Source organism: Xenopus tropicalis, chromosome 8 (assembly GCF_000004195.4).
Source record: "Xenopus tropicalis strain Nigerian chromosome 8, UCB_Xtro_10.0, whole genome shotgun sequence".
NCBI classification, from domain to species: domain Eukaryota; kingdom Metazoa; phylum Chordata; class Amphibia; order Anura; family Pipidae; genus Xenopus; species Xenopus tropicalis.
In genome coordinates, this window is record NC_030684.2 from 58,598 (window position 1) to 79,925 (window position 21,328).

The window sequence follows — 21,328 nt, forward strand, 5'->3', positions numbered from 1 at the left end:
TTGACTCTTATTTTTGTTTTGCTTTTGTTCTGTTTGGTTTCGATTAAATGTCTTTGCTTCACCCACTTGGCCGTCGCTAACTATCCAGCCATTAAAGGGTGTTCCTGGGGGTTACTCTGCAGATGGGCTCCAACCTGCTGGCCATTCACCAGTCGCCAGTCCTGCCAATAGCAATGAGGCTGAATTGCCCCCGGGAAGTATTTAATAATTAGATCTTCTCACTTAAGGCAGAAAGTTATTTTAAGCTTTACACCCCTTTAACTATGACTAAAAGGGGGAATTGCAGAAATTGTAGAAATAGGAGGGTCCTGTGAGTGGATGATAGGATTTGGGGGTGTGGCCAAAGTTTCTCCAGTATTGGAAATGTAGGGTAGGCATACAGTGGGGCAGTTACCTGCAGGATGGGGCATTATTTTGGCTCTGTTTATTCATTAGACTTTGGGAAGAAAGATTGCTGTAGGTTCCACTCAGTATAATGGGGTCCCCGCCCATGTCCATGACATCATTGGCAAGAGGAAACTCAGGACGAGCAGAGTGCATGATGGGAGGAGAGGGTTCCGACCATTCAGATCCAATTCCACTGGGTAATGGTCACTGACCTCCAGAGCCTACGACACATAAGGAGAAAATATTGGTATTTTTAATTCCTGGCTTGGGGCAAGTTGGTTGCATAAAAACATGGTGTATTGCCAAACAGTGTAGGTTGCCAGTCCCCATATGGGGCTACCAAATAGCCAATCTTACTTGGTATGGCCAATGAGTCTCACGCTTGTCCCACTAGTACTGGTATGGCCAATGATTCTCACGCTTGTCCCACTAGTACTGGTATGGCCAATGATTCTCACGCTTGTCCCACTAGTACTGGTATGGCCAATGATTCTCACGCTTGTCCCACTAGTACTGGTATGGCCAATGATTCTCACGCTTGTCCCACTAGTACTGGTATGGCCAATGAGTCTCACGCTTGTCCCACTAGTACTGGTATGGCCAATGAGTCTCACGCTTGTCCCACTAGTACTGGTATGGCCAATGAGTCTCACGCTTGTCCCACTAGTACTGGTATGGTCAATGATTCTCACTCTTGTCCCACTAGTACTGGTATGGCCAATGATTCTCACGCTTGTCCCACTAGTACTGGTATGGCCAATGATTCTCACGCTTGTCCCACTAGTACTGGTATGGCCAATGATTCTCACTCTTGTCCCACTAGTACTGGTATGGCCAATGATTCTCACGCTTGTCCCACTAGTACTGGTATGGCCAATGATTCTCACGCTTGTCCCACTAGTACTGGTATGGCCAATGATTCTCACGCTTGTCCCACTAGTACTGGTATGGCCAAGGAGTCTCACGCTTGTCCCACTAGTACTGGTATGGCCAATGATTCTCACGCTTGTCCCACTAGTACTGGTATGGCCAATGATTCTCACGCTTGTCCCACTAGTACTGGTATGGCCAATGATTCTCACGCTTGTCCCACTAGTACTGGTATGGCCAATGATTCTCATGCTTGTCCCACTAGTACTGGTATGGCCAATGAGTCTCACGCTTGTCCCACTAGTACTGGTATGGCCAATGATTCTCACGCTTGTCCCACTAGTACTGGTATGACCAATGATTCTCACGCTTGTCCCACTAGTACTGGTATGGCCAATGAGTCTCACGCTTGTCCCACTAGTACTGGTATGGCCAATGAGTCTCACGCTTGTCCCACTAGTACTGGTATGGCCAATGATTCTCACGCTTGTCCCACTAGTACTGGTATGGCCAATGATTCTCACGCTTGTCCCACTAGAACTGGTATGGCCAATGATTCTCACGCTTGTCCCACTAGTACTGGTATGGCCAATGATTCTCACGCTTGTCCCACTAGTACTGGTATGGCCAATGATTCTCACGCTTGTCCCACTAGTACTGGTATGGCCAATGATTCTCACGCTTGTCCCACTAGTACTGGTATGGCCAATGAGTCTCACGCTTGTCCCACTAGTACTGGTATGGCCAATGAGTCTCACGCTTGTCCCACTAGTACTGGTATGGCCAATGAGTCTCACGCTTGTCCCACTAGTACTGGTATGGCCAATGAGTCTCACGCTTGTCCCACTAGTACTGATATGGCCAATGATTCTCACGCTTGTCCCACTAGTACTGGTATGGCCAATGATTCTCACGCTTGTCCCACTAGTACTGGTATGGCCAATGATTCTCACGCTTGTCCCACTAGTACTGGTATGGCCAATGATTCTCACGCTTGTCCCACTAGTACTGGTATGGCCAATGAGTCTCACGCTTGTCCCACTAGTACTGGTATGGCCAATGAGTCTCACGCTTGTCCCACTAGTACTGGTATGGCCAATGATTCTCACGCTTGTCCCCACTAGTACTGGTATGGCCAATAAGTCTCACGCTTGTCCCACTAGTACTGATATGGCCAATGATTCTCACGCTTGTCCCACTAGTACTGGTATGGCCAATAATTCTCACGCTTGTCCCACTAGTACTGGTATGGCCAATGATTCTCACGCTTGTCCCACTAGTACTGGTATGGCCAATGATTCTCACGCTTGTCCCACTAGTACTGGTATGGCCAATGAGTCTCACGCTTGTCCCACTAGTACTGGTATGGCCAATGATTCTCACGCTTGTCCCACTAGTACTGGTATGGCCAATGATTCTCACGCTTGTCCCACTAGTACTGGTATGGCCAATGATTCTCACGCTTGTCCCACTAGTACTGGTATGGCCAATGATTCTCACGCTTGTCCCACTAGTACTGGTATGGCCAATGATTCTCACGCTTGTCCCACTAGTACTGGTATGGCCAATGATTCTCACGCTTGTCCCACTAGTACTGGTATGGCCAATGATTTCTCACGCTTGTCCCACTAGTACTGGTATGGCCAATGAGTCTCACGCTTGTCCCACTAGTACTGGTATGGCCAATGAGTCTCACGCTTGTCCCACTAGTACTGGTATGGCCAATGAGTCTCACGCTTGTCCCACTAGTACTGGTATGGCCAATGATTCTCACGCTTGTCCCACTAGTACTGATATGGCCAATGATTCTCACGCTTGTCCCACTAGTACTGGTATGGCCAATGAGTCTCACGCTTGTCCCACTAGTACTGGTATGGCCAATGATTCTCACGCTTGTCCCACTAGTACTGGTATGGCCAATGATTCTCACGCTTGTCCCACTAGTACTGGTATGGCCAATGATTCTCACGCTTGTCCCACTAGTACTGGTATGGCCAATGATTCTCACGCTTGTCCCACTAGTACTGGTATGGCCAATGATTCTCACGCTTGTCCCACTAGTACTGGTATGGCCAATGATTCTCACGCTTGTCCCACTAGTACTGGTATGGCCAATGAGTCTCACGCTTGTCCCACTAGTACTGGTATGGCCAATGATTCTCACTCTTGTCCCACTAGTACTGGTATGGCCAATGATTCTCACGCTTGTCCCACTAGTACTGGTATGGCCAATGATTCTCACGCTTGTCCCACTAGTACTGGTATGGCCAATGATTCTCACGCTTGTCCCACTAGTACTGGTATGGCCAATGAGTCTAACGCTTGTCCCACTAGTACTGGTATGGCCAATGATTCTCACGCTTGTCCCACTAGTACTGGTATGGCCAATGAGTCTCACGCTTGTATCCAGATTCAGACTGGGCTGGTCCTTGTGGGCCCACCTGCTGCCCTCCCTTCCCCAATTATGGCAAAGTATAAGGCGCTCAGGAGCCCCTGAGGTTGCAGCCCCCGTGGGCCTCCCACACCCCAGTCTGACCCTGCCCGTATCCCAGTCTGACCCTGCCCGTATCCCAGTCTGACCCTGCCCGTATCCCAGTCTGACCCTGCCCGTATCACTTGGCGCCAACATCCCCAGTCTTTATTGGCTGTCACCCTACAGCAAAGTAAGGTTTGATATTGATGTGAAATACTGGGGATTCACTGAGAAGGGGGAACACTGTTTGCAGTTAAAGGCGAAGTGCGTCTCTGGTTTTTATTTATTTATACTTATCTAATTTTCAGCAACTTGCTAACATTCATTCCTTAAGTCACTGTCTGTCTGACCCTTTCCCTTCTCTGCACTGCTGGTTCTGACTCCTGATACAACTCCCCAATATCCATTCATTCCTCATTCTCACTGGGTTTATAGTTATGTGTAACTGTCACTGTGTCTGTCCCTTTCCCTTCCCTGCACTGCTGGTTCTGACTCCTGATACAACTCCCCAATACCCATTCATTCCTCATTCTCACTGGGTTTATAGTTATGTGTAACTGTCACTGTGTCTGTCCCTTTCCCTTCCCTGCACTGCTGGTTCTGACTCCTGATACAACTCCCCAATACCCATTCATCCCTCATTCTCACTGGGTTTATAGTTATGTGTAACTGTCACTGTGTCTGTCCCTTTCCCTTCCCTGCACTGCTGGTTCTGACTCCTGATACAACTCCCCAATATCCATTCATTCCTCATTCTCACTGGGTTTATAGTTATGTGTAACTGTCACTGTGTCTGTCCCTTTCCCTTCCCTGCACTGCTGGTTCTGACTCCTGATACAACTCCCCAATACCCATTCATCCCTCATTCTCACTGGGTTTATAGTTATGTGTAACTGTCACTGTGTCTGTCCCTTTCCCTTCCCTGCACTGCTGGTTCTGACTCCTGATACAACTCCCCAATATCCATTCATTCCTCATTCTCACTGGGTTTATAGTTATGTGTAACTGTCACTGTGTCTGTCCCTTTCCCTTCCCTGCACTGCTGGTTCTGACTCCTGATACAACTCCCCAATATCCATTCATTCCACATTCTCACTGGGTTTATAGTAATGTGTAACTGTCACTGTGTCTGTCCCTTTCCCTTCCCTGCACTGCTGGTTCTGACTCCTGATACAACTCCCCAATATCCATTCATTCCTCATTCTCACTGGGTTTATAGTTATGTGTAACTGTCACTGTGTCTGTCCCTTTCCCTTCCCTGCACTGCTGGTTCTGACTCCTGATACAACTCCCCAATATCCATTCATTCCTCATTCTCACTGGGTTTATAGTTATGTGTAACTGTCACTGTGTCTGTCCCTTTTCCTGCACTGCTGGTTCTGACTCCTGATACAACTCCCCAATACCCATTCATTCCTCATTCTCACTGGGTTTATAGTTATGTGTAACTGTCACTGTGTCTGTCCCTTTCCCTTCCCTGCACTGCTGGTTCTGACTCCTGATACAACTCCCCAATATCCATTCATCCCTCATTCTCACTGGGTTTATAGTTATGTGTAACTGTCACTGTGTCTGTCCCTTTCCCTTCCCTGCACTGCTGGTTCTGACTCCTGATACAACTCCCCAATACCCATTCATCCCTCATTCTCACTGGGTTTATAGTTATGTGTAACTGTCACTGTGTCTGTCCCTTTCCCTTCCCTGCACTGCTGGTTCTGACTCCTGATACAACTCCCCAATACCCATTCATTCCTCATTCTCACTGGGTTTATAGTTATGTGTAACTGTCACTGTGTCTGTCCCTTTCCCTTCCCTGCACTGCTGGTTCTGACTCCTGATACAACTCCCCAATATCCATTCATTCCTCATTCTCACTGGGTTTATAGTTATGTGTAACTGTCACTGTGTCTGTCCCTTTCCCTTCCCTGCACTGCTGGTTCTGACTCCTGATACAACTCCCCAATATCCATTCATTCCTCATTCTCACTGGGTTTATAGTTATGTGTAACTGTCACTGTGTCTGTCCCTTTCCCTTCCCTGCACTGCTGGTTCTGACTCCTGATACAACTCCCCAATACCCATTCATTCCTCATTCTCACTGGGTTTATAGTTATGTGTAACTGTCACTGTGTCTGTCCCTTTCCCTTCCCTGCACTGCTGGTTCTGACTCCTGATACAACTCCCCAATACCCATTCATCCCTCATTCTCACTGGGTTTATAGTTATGTGTAACTGTCACTGTGTCTGTCCCTTTCTGCTCTCTGGGACTGATTTTTAAAACAATGCAGCAGAAAGTAGCTGATTAACTTAGAAGATTAGATTTCTGCTACATTGATGCAAGAGTCGCAATACACAGCTTTCCATAGCAATTACATTTACATATAACTTTATAATTTTGTTTGGGCAGGGCCCTCATTAGCTTTTGTATCGGTTATTTGTTGCTCTGTGTGTAAACCTGTGCATTTAATTTACAGACTTACAGCATACAGGATATCTTGGTGGTTTATAATTATGTGATAATAACTAACAATCTGGTTTAACCCCCACACAATGAGATCCCATGAGCTCTGCCTCTGTCCCACTTTTACCTGTCAGACATGATGGAGTTCAGCTTTAGAATGGGTGGGGGGGGGGTAGGTAGGGTTGTGTTTGGCACCGCTGGGCTGTGGAACCATTGCTTGGTGCCAGGGTGCACTGGCAGGGAAAGAATTCTGGCATAATCTTTAGTGCAGGCGTCTCTCACCTGTATCTCACTGAGTCCCAATGCCTTTGTAAAATTATATATTCCGACTGCCTGGACATTGGCCATCAGCTCCTTCCCATAAGCCACAATCCTATAGAGAGACCAGCAACAGCAATGATGCACAGTAGGATAGGCGCAATGAGAGACAGGGGGGATACGCGCAATGAGAGACGGGGGGATACGCGCAATGAGAGACGGGGGGGATAGGCGCAATCAGAGACGGGGGGATACGCGCAATGAGAGACGGGGGGGATACGCGCAATGAGAGACGGGGGGGATACGCGCAATGAGAGACGGGGGGGATAGGCGCAATGAGAGACAGGGGGGATACGCGCAATGAGAGACGGGGGATACGCGCAATGAGAGACGGGGGGGATAAGCGCAATGAGAGACGGGGGATACGCGCAATGAGAGACGGGGGGTACGCGCAATGAGAGACGGGGGGGATATGCGCAATGAGAGACAGGGGGGATAGGCGCAATGAGAGACGGGGGGGATACGCGCAATGAGAGACGGGGGGATACGCGCAATGAGATACGGGGGGATAGGCGCAATCAGAGACGGGGGGGTTGTGCGCAATGAGAGACGGGGGGGATACGCACAATGAGAGACAGGGGGGATAGGCGCAATGAGAGACAGGGGGGATAGGCGCAATGAGAGACAGGGGGGATAGGCGCAATGAGAGACAGGGGGGATAGGCGCAATGAGAGACAGGGGGGATTGGCGAAATGAGAGACAGGGGGGATAGGCGCAATGAGAGACAGGGGGGATAGGCGCAATGAGAGACAGGGGGGATAGGCGCAATGAGAGACAGGGGGGATAGGAGCAATAAGAGACAGGGGGGATAGGAGCAATAAGAGACAGGGGGGATAGGCGCAATGAGAGACAGGGGGGATAGGCGCAATGAGAGACAGGGGGGATAGGCGCAATGAGAGACAGGGGGGATAGGCGCAATGAGAGACAGGGGGGATAGGCGCAATGAGAGACAGGGGGGGATAGGCGCAATGAGAGACAGGGGGGATAGGCGCAATGAGAGACAGGGGGGATTGGCGCAATGAGAGACAGGGGGGATAGGAGCAATAAGAGACAGGGGGATACGCACAATGATGCACAGGACAAAGTCAGTTATGGCAGAAGCATTCGCTCTCCGCTAAGGCCCAGGCTTGGGTAGGATTCCATTGAACCCACATGAATAATAGCCACACTTTCAATGTAAAGTCATATGTATGAATGAGCGTTATTGCATCACACCAAGCTATGACATCATAAGGTATTTGAGCAATGACCTGTCATATGCACAGCTGGTACTGTCCCTAACTGTGGTGTCGGTGGTGTCATCGATCAACCAATGGAAACGCTCGTCCCTGTATAGGCGGAGAGTGCGCTTCTTCTTCTTGGAAAGGTAACTGCAAGCAGCATTGAAATCCCCAAGGAATAGAATGTTCTGGAAAAGGAAAGCAGAATTGGGGAGATAACTAGAGGCTGCCCAGCTATTACCCATGGAGCCATGGATTGGTGGCAATTCTGCCCCCCAACTGTTCCACCTGCCACCATTACCTGAGATTTGTTACATAGTTACATAGTTACATAGTTACATAGGGTTGAAAAAAGACCATTGTCCATCAAGTTCAACCCATCCGAGTAAACCCAGCACACAACCTATACTAACCAATCTATACACTCACATACATAAACTATATATATACAACCAGTAATATTAACTGTAGATATTAGTATCACAATAGCCTTGGATATTCTGCTTGTTCAAAAACTCATCCAGGCCCCTCTTAAAGGCATTAACAGAATCTGCCATTACCACATCACTAGGAAGGGCATTCCACAGCCTCACTGCCCTCACCGTGAAAAACCACCTACGCTGCTTCAAATGGAAGCTCTGTTCCTCTAATCTATAGGGGTGACCTCTGGTGCGTTGATTGTTTTTATGGGAAAAAAGAACATCCCCCAACTGCCTATAATCCCCTCTAATGTACTTGTACAGAGTAATCATGTCCCCTCGCAAGCGCCTCTTTTCCAGAGAAAACAACCCCAACCTCGACAGGCTAACCTCATAGCTTAACTCTTCCATCCCCTTTACCAGTTTAGTTGCACGTCTCTGCACTCTCTCCAGCTCATTAATATCCTTCTTAAGGACTGGAGCCCAAAACTGCACCGCATACTCAAGGTGAGGCCTTACCAGGGACCTATAAAGCGGCAAAAATATGTCCTCATCCCTTGAGTCAATGCCCTTTTTTATACAAGACAGCACTTTATTTGCTGTAGTAGCCACAGAATGACACTGCCTGGAATTAGACAACTTGTGATCTACAAAAACCCCTAGATCCTTCTCCATTAAGGATGCCCCCAACACACTACAATTCAGTAGATAGTTCGCGTTTATATTATTCCTACCAAAGTGCATAACTTTGCACTTGTCAACATTGAACCTCATTTTCCAGTTTGCTGCCCAGTTTTCCAATTTTGTCAAATCGCTCTGCAAAGCGGCACATCCTGCATGGAACTTATAGTTTTGCACAATTTAGTGTCATCAGCAAAAATAGAAACAGTACTGTCTATGCCCACCTCCAGGTCATTAATAAACAAGTTAAAAAGCAAAGGACCAAGGACTGACCCCTGCGGTACTCCACTAACCACACTGGCCCAATTAGAAAATGTTCCATTTCACCCCACTCTTTGTACTCTATCCTTCAGCCAGTTTTCTATCCAATTACAAATATTATGTTCTAGGCCAATATTCCTCAATTTGATCATTAACCTTCTGTGAGGTACTGTATCAAACGCTTTAGCAAAATCTAAGTAGATGACATCAACTGCCATTCCAGCATCAAGGTTCCTGCTCACCTCCTCATAAAAGGCAACTAAATTAGTCTGGCAAGATCTGTTACCCATAAAACCATGCTGGCACAAACTAATAGTATTGTGAACTGCAATGTATTCAACTATCCTATCCCTTATTACCCCTTCCAGAAGCTTTCCTACTACTGATGTCAGACTAACAGGCCTATAGTTTTCAGGCTGAGAACGGGATCCCTTTTTAAATAACGGCACCACATTAGCAATCCGCCAGTCTCTCGGCACCATGCCAAACCTCAACGAATCCTGAAAAATTATGTTAAGAGGCTTGGCAATCACAGCGCTCAGCTCATTTAATACCCTGGGATGAATCCCATCCGGTCCTGGACCTTTGTTTACCTTTACATGTTCAAGTCTCTTTTGAATTTCCTCCTGAGTGACCCACGCGTCAGTAGCTAAATTACTAGCACTGGGTATATTAAAAGGGAAGCCTTCATTATCTGGCTCCTCAGATGTATAGACAGATGAAAAATAAGAGTTCAAAATTTCTGCTTTTTCCCCGTTCTCATCAACCAACGTACCCCCCCGTGATAATAAAGTTCCCACCCCTTCTTGCTTCATTTTTTTACTATTCACATAATTAAAAAATAATTTTGGATTCTTTTTACTCCTAGCTGCAATATCCCTTTCCATCTCTATTTTAGCTTGCCTGATAGCTTTTTTGCATGCTTTATTTGCTTCCTTGTACCTGATGAAAGTTTCCGCTGTCCCAGCTAACTTGAATGCTTTAAAAGCACGTTTTTTATTACCAACCTCGACCTTAACTCTTTTATTCAGCCATAAAGGTTTTGCTTTGCGATGCCTCTCCTTGCTTACTAGGGGAATATACTGTTGTGTATGCTTGCAAAGCAATGTTTTAAAGATGTTCCATTTTCCTTCTGTGTCTAACCCCATGAAAAGCCTTTCCCAGTTGACACATTGCAGAGATGCCCTTAAACTGGCAAAGTCTGCACGTCTAAAATTGAGCGTTTTAGTTACTCCCTTATAGCGCTGTCTCTGTAGCATTATCTCAAAGGAGACCATGTTGTGATCACTGTTCCCCAAATGCTCACCCACACAAATGTTAGAGATAAGTTCAGTATTATTAGATATTACCAGGTCCAAAATAGACTCATTCCGAGTAGGTTCTTGAACCACCTGAAATAAAAAGTTGTCATTTAGCATATTTACAAACCTACTAGCTTTTTCTGACTTAGCCCCCCCATTACTCCAGTCAATGTCCGGATAATTAAAGTCCCCCATAATAACAACTTGACCCAATTTTGAAGCCTCCTCCATTTGCAAAAGTAGCTGGGACTCATCCCCCTCATCTATACGGGGGGGGTTTATAGCATACACCAATGATCATTTTCTTTGTGACCTTCAGCCCTACTGAAATTTCTACCCAAAGAGATTCAACGTTTTCATTTGTAATGTCTTTATTACATGGTTTTAAATCTGACTTTACATAAAGACAAACCCCTCCACCCTTTTTAATCCCTCTGTCCCTCCTAAAAAGCGTATACCCATTTAAATTCACAGCCCAGTCGCATTTTTCATCCCACCAGGTCTCAGTGATACCAATTAAGTCATAATTTTCAATACATGCAATAGCCTGCAGCTCCCCTATTTTTCCCGACAAGCTACGCGCATTAGCCAGCATGCAGCAGAGATTACTACTTCTTCCTCTACAGCTTACATTAGCTAAAGGACAGTTAGAGCTAAGGTGAAAATTAGTCTGTTTCCCTTGTAACAATGGAAGCTCCTTATCTGATAAACTATATGCCCCCCTCACTCCTCCCCCACAACCCTTTACTGGTCCCACTGCCCCATCTACACTAGCTCTCCCATAAGAATCTAGCTTACCAACCCCCCCCTTGTCTAGTTTAAACACTCCTCCAGCCTCTTAACCATTCTCTCCCCTAGCACAGTAGACCCCCTTCCATTGAGGTGCAATCCGTCAGGGCTGTATAGATTGTACCCCAAAGAAAAGTCAGCCCAGTGCTCTAGGAACCCAAACCCTTCCTTCCTACACCAAGACTTTAGCCACGCATTTAGCTCCCTAAGCTCCCGCTGTCTCCCTAAACTAGCACGCGGCACCGGCAAAATTTCCTCTTAATTTTAGAGCCTAGATCCCTGAACTCACTCTTTAAGGTCCCCCACCTACCGTTCATTTTGTCGTTAGTACCGATATGTACCAAGACAGCCGGGTCATGCCCAGCCCCTCCCAATAATGTGTCGACCCGATCAACCACATGCCGAACCCTGGCACCAGGAAGACAGCAAACTGTCCGGTTGAAGCGATCCGCTCGACAGATTACCCTGTCCACTTTCCTAATGATCGAATCCCCTATAACCACCATCTGTTTAGGCCTAGCTCTGCTCTCCTCCCCACCACTACTAGAGAAACTTGTCTCTAACAATTAACCCATCATTGTAACATAATATTTTTAATGAAGCCTGAGTTTGGGTAAATGAATCTCTGTGCATAAAATCTCTATATAATCAACATTAGGGCTGTTTTGTAGGTGCTGCCATTGGTTGCTCTGCATCTCCCTTCTATGGGGGATACCAAGTCTGGGCTGAGAAACAAAATAGGCCCTGGGGCATTCCCAGTACCCAGAGGCACAAACAGCCCCCCCAGCCCAATAAATAGTGACTGTCTGTGGCACCTTACAGCCCCCCTGGCATTCCCAGTACCCAGAGGCACAAACAGCCCCCCAGCCCAATAAATAGTGACTGTCTGTGGCACCTTACAGCCCCCCTGGCATTCCCAGTACCCAGAGGCACAAACAGCCCCCCAGCCCAATAAATAGTGACTGTCTGTGGCACCTTACAGCCCCCCCGGCATTCCCAGTACCCAGAGGCACAAACAGCCCCCCCAGCCCAATAAATAGTGACTGTCTGTGGCACCTTACAGCCCCCCTGGCATTCCCAGTACCCAGAGCCCCAAACAGCCCCCCCAGCCCAATAAATAGTGGACTGTCTGTGGCACCTTACAGCCCCCCTGGCATTCCCAGTACCCAGAGGCACAAACAGCCCCCCCCCAGCCCAATAAATAGTGACTGTCTGTGGCACCTTACAGCCCCCCTGGCATTCCCAGTATCCAGAGGCACAAACAGCCCCCCCAGCCCAATAAATAGTGACTGTCTGTGGCACCTTACAGCCCCCCTGGCATTCCCAGTACCCAGAGGAAAAAACAGCCCCCCAACCCAATAAATAGTGACTGTCTGTGGCACCTTACAGCCCCCCCGGCATTCCCAGTACCCAGAGGAACAAACAGCCCCCCCCCCAGCCCAATAAATAGTGACTGTCTGTGGCACCTTACAGCCCCCCTGGCATTCCCAGTACCCAGAGGCACAAACAGCCCCCCCAGCCCAATAAATAGTGACTGTCTGTGGCACCTTACAGCCCCCCTGGAATTCCCAGTACCCAGAGGCACAAACAGCCCCCCCAGCCCAATAAATAGTGACTGTCTGTGGCACCTTACAGCCCCCCTGGAATTCCCAGTACCCAGAGGCACAAACAGCCCCCCCCCCCCAGCCCAATAAATAGTGACTGTCTGTGGCATCTTACAGCCCCCCCCTGGCATTCCCAGTACCCAGAGACACAAACAGCCCCCCCCCCCAGCCCAATAAATAGTGACTGTCTGTGGCACTATACTGCAGCCCCCCCTGGCATTTGCCACAACCCACAGATTGCCAGTCTGGGCCTGGGGGTACCTTTCCTATCTCTAGATTCAGTTCAGGTGGATCAAGGTTAGGGATTTACCTCTGCATCCCAGCGTCCCGTTATGTCCAGGAACACATCGTACAGTGCATCTATTTCCCGGGAAGCATTCTCCGGCACCGTATGCATGGGCACCAGAACCAGGTCCCGTAACCCTGAGGGTGCAACAAATTATAAAGATCCAGTTGTAAACAGAACATAAGAGTTATTTCTCCTTTTAAGCCGTCACTAATCAGTATCATTGTCAGACTGGGGTGTCTGGGGCCCACCAGCACTGTCACCCTGAGGGGTCACTCCAGTCAGGAACCTTTCCCCAAAGGGGGGCCCAGTAGTGCTACACTTGCTTGATTAGCGGGGGGCCCCCTGCTGCCAGTGAGCCGCAGGCCTGAGATGGCAGAGCTCCTGTGAGCAAACACCAGCTGTACCAGTGCAGGAATGGCTGCCCCCGGGGCTACACAGTGGGGTATTTATATAAACTATATACAATTTTACCAATGCAGGGCAGCAATACATTATAATTTAATTATTCACTTCTTGGTGTTACTGTTCCTTAACTTTTCCTCCTATTAGAAAAAAAGGAAAGACAATAACAAGCCCTCACCTCTGAAGTCTGCAGCTCACTGAGAGCAGGGGGTCCAGCTGATCATTAAGTGCAGCACGGCTGGGCCTCCCTAACACCTAAAAAGTCACCCCATGGCAGCCTTGCGAGCAGCACTGGGTGTTTTCCCCGTGTCCCTCCGGCCCAGTCCAACTAGGGCTGCCCCCTCTCCTTCCTAGGAACTCCGGACATGGAGGCAGGGCAAACCTCATCGTCACATCAATCATCAAGAACGTGGGACACAGCGAGAGCTGTAGCACAAATACCTCCCACCCCAGTGACACAATGACCTAAAATACCCTTGTATAGCAGCTCACTGAAATTATAGTGTGCAAGTCAGCTGAATTGTGTAGTCACACAAAATCATTGTCACACAACAATATGATCCAACTGAGGGGCACATGCAGGGGTATTTTCTGCTTTCACCTGGAAGGATGGTGATTTTATGTGGGCAACAAAATGAAATCAGCTTGAATGTACTGAGTAAAGAATAAACTGGGGTATTTGGGCACCCTAGAAAGTGATAACAGTTAATGCCCCAAGTGAAATAGTTACGTGGTATGAGTACAGTGTAAAGTGGCACCAAGGGACCACCAACCTTTGCCAAATAGATTGAATCGCACAATATAGGGCTCTCGAGCAAAGACATCTGGGGCAGCAGAGTCATCATCAGCGTATTTGTACTGTTGGGTTATTTGGGCCTTGTCAGACCTGAGGAGCACAAATACAGTTAGACTTACAGTCTATTGACATCAACAAAGCAATAGGAGCAAATATTAAACTACCATACACAGTATACTTGCACCTAATTACTCTCACCTATACTATTGTTACAGGGATACCCAGGGCACAAATAAGCACTCACCCCAAATCCCCCCCCTAACTGGCCTTCAGGCTGGGCCCCCTTAGCCCATAACAAGGTTACAGATATATAGAAACATTGGGGTAACAGTCACCCTGCTATAGTTCCAGGGGTACCCAGGGCACAAATAAGCACTCACCCCAAATCCCCCCCCTAACTGGCCTTCAGGCTGGGCCCCCTTAGCCCATAACAAGGTTACAGATATATAGAAACATTGGGGTAACAGTCACCCCACTATAGTTCCAGGGATACCCAGGGCACAAATAAGCACTCACCCCAAATCCCCCCCCAACTGGCCTTCAGGCTGGGTCCCCTTAGCCCATAACAAGGTTACAGATATATAGAAACATTGGGGTAACAGTCACCCTGCTATAGTTCCAGGGGTACCCAGGGCACAAATAAGCACTCACCCCAAATCTCCCCCTAACTGGCCTTCACGCTGGGCCCCCTTAGCCCATAACAAGGTTACAGATATATAGAAACATTGGGGTAACAGTCACTCTGCTATAGTTCCAGGGGTACCCAGGGCACAAATAAGCACTCACCCCAAATCCCCCCCCCAACTGGCCTTCAGGCTGGGCCCCCTTAGCCCATAACAATGTTACAGATATAGAGAAACATTGGGGTAACAGTCACCCTGCTATAGTTCCAGGGGTACCCAGGGCACAAATAAGCACTCACCCCAAATCCCCCCCAAACTGGCCTTCAGGCTGGGCCCCCTTAGCCCATAACAAGGTTACAGATATATAGAAACATTGGGGTAACAGTCACCCCGCTATAGTTCCAGGGGTACCCAGGGCACAAATAAGCACTCACCCCAAATCCCCCTCTAACTGGCCTTCAGGCTGGGCCTCCTTAGCCCATAACAAGGTTACAGATATATAGAAACATTGGGGTAACAGTCACCCTGCTATAGTTCCAGGGGTACCCAGGGCACAAATAAGCACTCACCCCAAATCCCCCCTAACTGGCCTTCAGGCTGGGCCCCCTTAGCCCATAACAAGGTTACAGATATATAGAAACATTGGGGTAACAGTCACCCCACTATAGTTCCAGGGGTACCCAGGGCACAAATAAGCACTCACCCCAAATCTCCCCCTAACTGGCCTTCAGGCTGGGCCCCCTTAGCCCATAACAAGGTTACAGATATATAGAAACATTGGGGTAACAGTCACCCTGCTATAGTTCCAGGGGTACCCAGGGCACAAATAGGCACTCACCCCAAATCCCCCCTAACTGGCATTCAGGCTGGGCCCCCTTAGCCCATAACAAGGTTACAGACATATAGAAACATTGGGGTAACAGTCACCCCGATATAGTTCCAGGGGTACCCAGGGCACAAATAAGCACTCACCCCAAATCTCCCCCTAACTGGCCTTCAGGCTGTGCTACTTATCCCCCAAACCAATGCACTGCTTTGAGGACAATATGGAAAAGTAGATGGAAAATATTGGGGAATATGGCTGATAATTCATTACAGCAATCGGCTAAAAGGGACACTGACAAAATGTTGGAATACCTGAACCCCCCAAAAAGACTTCAAATCACTCGATCACAGCAATTCGTGCCATGAGTGAAGGAGCCTATGAATGTTACGATACAAGACTCTCCCATAAGCTCCGCGCTTATTCCCCTAACCCTTTGCCCAAATGTACCTGTATATAAAGACGTACTGCTCCGTATAGGATTTGCGGCCCAGGGGGGGGCTGCTGACAGCCAGGAATGTGTCTTTCCCATGGGCTCTGTGAGTAGAGGAGAGTCAATATGAGCAATATGGGCCCTTTGGCAGATCTGGGGGCGACATCTTACCTATTTAGAGACTGGAGAAGTCTAGATAAAGCGAGTCCCTTGGGGTCCTGCACTTCCTGAAGCAACGAAACCTCACATCTCTGGACAATCTGGAAAGGAATGGATTCTCATGATAAGAAGCTGTTTTTGCTATGAGTGATGCTTCTTATGGCAATATACAACTTATTGGGGGTGGTTACCAAGCAAGTCCAGCCAATGAGAGATTGTTCTGTACAATTCAGAATGGGAACTCAAAAGCTGATAAGACTACAATGCAATAGTATTAAGGGGTAGATTGTAAGCTCTTTTCTTGTAGATTGTAAACTCTTTTCTTGTAGATTGTAAGCTCTTTTGGGCAGGGCCCTCTTCACCTCTTGTATCGATTATTGATTGATTTATATGTTACTCTGTATGTCCAATGTATGAAACCCACTTATTGTACAGCGCTGCAGAATATGTTGGCGCTTTATAAATAAATGTTAATAATAATAATAATAAAGGGGTACATAAGAGGGATACTGAAAGTGCAGCCAACTGCAATAGCTCCACCTACTGATCCTTTGGTTTAATAGCACATAAACATAAAGTCAGTGCCATGTACCCAACGTGCCCCCAACTGTGCCCCCAGTACCGCTGGTTTAATAGCCCAGATACAGCCATAAATTCCCTGCCCCGTACCCAACGTGCCCCCAACTGTGCCCCCAGTACCCTGGTTTAATAGCCCAGATACAGCCATAAATTCCCTGCCCCGTACCCAAAGTGCCCCCAACTGTGCCCCCAGTACCGCTGGTTTAATAGCCCAGATACAGCCATAAATTCCCTGCCCCGTACCCAACGTGCCCCCAACTGTGCCCCCAGTACCCTGGTTTAATAGCCCAGATACAGCCATAAATTCCCTGCCCCGTACCCAACGTGCCCCCAACTGTGCCCCCAGTACCGCTGGTTTAATAGCCCAGATAAAGCCATAAATTCCCTGTCCTGTACCCAACATGTTGCCATCTGTGCCCCCAGAACAACTGCTTAAATATCACACATACAAACACATATCATTTTAACCGTATCTGCGCTACTAAGACTTTGCTTCTTGGGTGTTGGGTGCTGAAGGCACATAAGTCGCAATTTTGCATCTTGTCCCAAAGTCATAAAAATAATACGTTTCTGTGGATGAATGACACTGGTGGGCTTTTTGGCTTTTTCAGTTTAACATGTCATTCCTACTGGTATCTGAGAGGTAGAGGCAAATATGGGAAAACACCTTGTGTCCGAGTCCTGCACATATACTCCATGCTGCCCTCGGCCTGATCTGCTGAGGATGTGTGGGTTCTTACCTTGACTATGAGCTCTAGTATGTGATCCTTGGCCACTTTCTTCTCTCCAAAATGTTGCATGTTAAAAGCACAGATTTTGGTTGCACAGATACAAGGGAGAATGGCACAGAGAAAGAATATGGGTGCCCAGGATGCCATTTTGGATTCTGTGCATAAAAGCAGATCAGGAAAGGTCAGGCCTTTAGGGTCCGGCAAATCTTCATTGCATAGATTCTGGAAGAGAGATTTTTAATAAGCATTGAATCATCAGATTTTGGGGAGTATGCACTGTTTTTTTGCATGTAATACCATTGTACATATAATGCACCCCAGTAACCAGATATTATTACAAACAGCCGTGTGTGCCCATGTTCGAGCCCCAAATCAGCATACCCCTTCTATAGAGCTGAGCTTCTGATCCCTTTCTATTTATTAAACCCAAATTACCCTGAAGCTACCACCATCTGCACTCAGCACTTGTCTATAATCTCCCCCAGGGATCTCCCACTCCCCAGCCTACACCCTTCCAGCCTAGCCAGGATTCTGACACTTAGCTTACATCCATGGCCATCAACAGTAAGACACAAACTGCCCCCCCTGTCAAAAATGTCATTGCAGGAGGCATTGGAGGAATGTGCCTCATACTGGCTGGTCAGCCCCTGGACACTATCAAGGTGAGTAGCCCCTACCTCAAAAGATTTGCCTTGTCCCTCATGTGTAGCTAGCAGCCATTACTGTATTGTAGCATTGCCCCTGTGTGTGTAACTGAGTCCTGCCCTTACTGTATGGCAGCATTGCCCCTGTGTGTGTGTAACTGAGCCCTGACAGTACCTGTCCTTACTGTATGGCAGCATTGCCCCTGTGTGTGTAACTGAGTCCTGCCCTTACTGTATTGTAGCATTGCCCCTGTGTGTGTGTAACTGAGCCCTGACAGTACCTGCCCTTACTGTATGGCAGCATTGCCCCTGTGTGTGTGTAACTGAGCCCTGACAGTACCTGCCCTTACTGTATGGCAGCATTGCCCCTGTGTGTGTGTAACTGAGCCCTGACAGTACCTGCCCTTACTGTATGGCAGCATTGCCCCTGTGTGTGTGTAACTGAGCCCTGACAGTACCTACCCTTACTGTATGGCAGCATTGCCCCTGTGTGTGTAACTGAGCCCTGACAGTACCTACCCTTACTGTATGGCAGCATTGCCCCTGTGTGTGTAACTGAGCCCTGACAGTACCTACCCTTACTGTATGGCAGCATTGCCCCTGTGTGTGTAACTGAGCCCTGACAGTACCTGCCCTTACTGTATGGCAGCATTGCCCCTGTGTGTGTAACTGAGCCCTGACAGTACCTACCCTTACTGTATGGCAGCATTGCCCCTGTGTGTGTAACTGAGCCCTGACAGTACCTACCCTTACTGTATGGCAGCATTGCCCCTGTGTGTGTAACTGAGCCCTGACAGTACCTACCCTTACTGTATGGCAGCATTGCCCCTGTGTGTGTAACTGAGCCCTGACAGTACCTACCCTTACTGTATGGCAGTATTGCCCCTGTGTGTGTAACTGAGCCCTGACAGTACCTGCCTTTACTGTATGGCAGTATTGCCCCTGTGTGTGTGTAACTGAGCCCTGACAGTACCTACCCTTACTGTATGGCAGCATTGCCCCTGTGTGTGTGTAACTGCCAGTACTTACTGTATGGCAGCATTACATAGCTGTTCTCCCCACCTCCTGATATTGCAGAGGCCTCCCCCCCCCCCTACTAATACTAATACAGCAGAACTTACCCTTCCAGCTCTGAATATTGCTGGTGCCTGACAGTTACCATTAACACAAAGACAATTGTATATTCGTACATAGCATTTCCCTTAAGGGTGTTTATCTGCCCTGCCACAAGAAGGGTGTGCCCCCAGCACCTTTATCTGCCCCTCCTGCCACTCATTGCTCTATCCAAACCATGAGCTGCTGAGGTCTCACTAGATAAGTATCAGCCTGTATCAGAGACTTTGGGGCCCTGTACAAGTTATTTATATGGGGCCCCCCATGAACACAAGTGCAGTATCAGCATGTTGGCCCCACCCTTGTGTGCAATATAAACAGCTGATGTTTCTCTATAATAAGCAGTTCATTGTGGTCAGTGTGATTTATCTTATGCTTTTTAAATTCATTGGTGGTCAGTGAAGTTTGCCCCTGTCTGTCCCCTGTCTTCCCCTGTCTGTCTCCTGTCTGTCCCTGTCTGTCCCCTGTCTGCCCCTGTCTGTCCCCTGTCTGCCCCTGTCTGTCTCCTGTCTGTCCCTGTCTGTCCCATGTCTGCCCCTGTCTGTCCCCTGTCTGCCCCTGTCTGTCCCCTGTCTGCCCCTGTCTGCCCCTGTCTGTCCCCTGTCTGCGCCTGTCTGTCCCCTGTCTGCCCCTGTCTGTCCCTGTCTGTCCCCGTCTGTCCCCGTCTGTCCCCGTCTGTCCCCGTCTGCCCCTGTCTGCGCCTGTCTGTCCCTGTCTGTCCCTGTCTGCCCCTGTCTGTCCCCTGTCTGCCCCTGTCTGTCCCCTGTCTGCGCCTGTCTGTCCCTGTCTGCCCCTGTCTGTCCCCTGTCTGCCCCTGTCTGTCCCCTGTCTGCCCCTGTCTGTCCCTGTCTGCCCCTGTCTGTCCCCTGTCTGCGCCTGTCTGTCCCCTGTCTGCCCCTGTCTGTCCCCTGTCTGCCCCTGTCTGCCCCTGTTTGCGCCTGTCTGTCCCTGTCTGTCCCCTGTCTGTCCCCTGTCTGTCCCCTGTCTGTCCCTGTCTGTCCCTGTCTGCCCCTGTCTGTCCCTGTCTGCCCCTGTCTGTCCCTGTCTGTCCCCTGTCTGTCCCCTGTCTGTCCCCTGTCTGTCCCCTGTCTGTCCCTGTCTGTCCCCTGTCTGCCCCTGTCTGTCCCCTGTCTGCCCCTGTCTGTCCCTGTCTGTCCCCTGTCTGCCCCTGTCTGTCCCCTGTCTGCCCCTGTCTGTCCCTGTCTGGCCCCTGTCTGCCCCTGTCTGCCCCTGTCTGTCCCTGTCTGTCCCTGTCTGTCCCCTGTCTGTCCCCTGTCTGCCCCTGTCTGCCCCTGTCTGCCCCTGTCTGTCCCTGTCAGGCTTTTCTGCATGGTCTTCTGCTTGATAATTTTCCATAAGTTTCTAGGCATTTTTTGAGGAAGTTATGTAAATTGCACAGTTTTAATGTAACATTATACATAGTGACTGTCTGGCACCTTACAGCCCCCCCCCCCCCCCGGCATTCCCAGTACCCAGAGCCCCAAACAGCCCCCCCCAGCCCAATAAATAGTGACTGTCTATGGCACCTTACAGCCCCCCCCCCCTCGGCATTCCCAGTACCCAGAGCCCCAAACAGCCCCCCCCCAGCCCAATAAATAGTGACTGTCTGTGGCACCTTACAGCCCCCCTGGCATTCCCAGTACCCAGAGGCACAAACAGCCCCCCCCCCCCAGCCCAATAAATAGTGACTGTCTGTGGCACCTTACAGCCCCCCTGGCATTCCCAGTACCCAGAGGCACAAACAGCCCCCCCAGCCCAATAAATAGTGACTGTCTGTGGCACCTTACAGCCCCCCCCCCCCTGGCATTCCCAGTACCCAGAGGCACAAACAGCCCCCCAGCCCAATAAATAGTGACTGTCTGTGGCACCTTACAGCCCCCCTGGCATTCCCAGTACCCAGAGGCACAAACAGCCCCCCCAGCCCAATAAATAGTGACTGTCTGTGGCACCTT

The 21,328-nt window shown here is 48.9% G+C and overlaps 2 protein-coding genes across 4 annotated transcripts in view; one reads left to right on the top strand and one right to left on the bottom strand.

Annotated features, from left to right (window-relative positions):
* LOC116406574 (deoxyribonuclease-1-like 1) overlaps positions 1–21,328 on the bottom strand; it is a 23,192-nt gene continuing 1,864 nt past the window's right edge. Inside the window, exons 2-10 of one of the 3 annotated variants that reach the window (XM_031890780.1) lie at positions 17,629–17,841; positions 16,322–16,410; positions 16,168–16,254; positions 14,249–14,361; positions 13,095–13,207; positions 10,440–10,481; positions 7,760–7,917; positions 6,474–6,564; positions 1–608 (exon numbers count right to left, since the gene is read on the bottom strand). In XM_031890780.1, coding sequence (XP_031746640.1) covers positions 468–608; positions 6,474–6,564; positions 7,760–7,917; positions 10,440–10,481; positions 13,095–13,207; positions 14,249–14,361; positions 16,168–16,254; positions 16,322–16,410; positions 17,629–17,766 — 972 coding nt within the window. In that variant the 5' untranslated portion in view covers positions 17,767–17,841 and the 3' untranslated portion in view covers positions 1–467. The remainder of the gene's footprint in view (positions 609–6,473; positions 6,565–7,759; positions 7,918–10,439; positions 10,482–13,094; positions 13,208–14,248; positions 14,362–16,167; positions 16,255–16,321; positions 16,411–17,628; positions 17,842–21,328) is intronic. The other 2 variants (XM_031890782.1, XM_031890781.1) reach the window with 2 other exon arrangements.
* Positions 18,142–21,328, top strand: part of slc25a20l (solute carrier family 25 (carnitine/acylcarnitine translocase), member 20 like) — a 19,593-nt gene continuing 16,406 nt past the window's right edge. Inside the window, exon 1 of the mRNA XM_031890783.1 lies at positions 18,142–18,281. Coding sequence (XP_031746643.1) covers positions 18,171–18,281 — 111 coding nt within the window. The 5' untranslated portion in view covers positions 18,142–18,170. The remainder of the gene's footprint in view (positions 18,282–21,328) is intronic.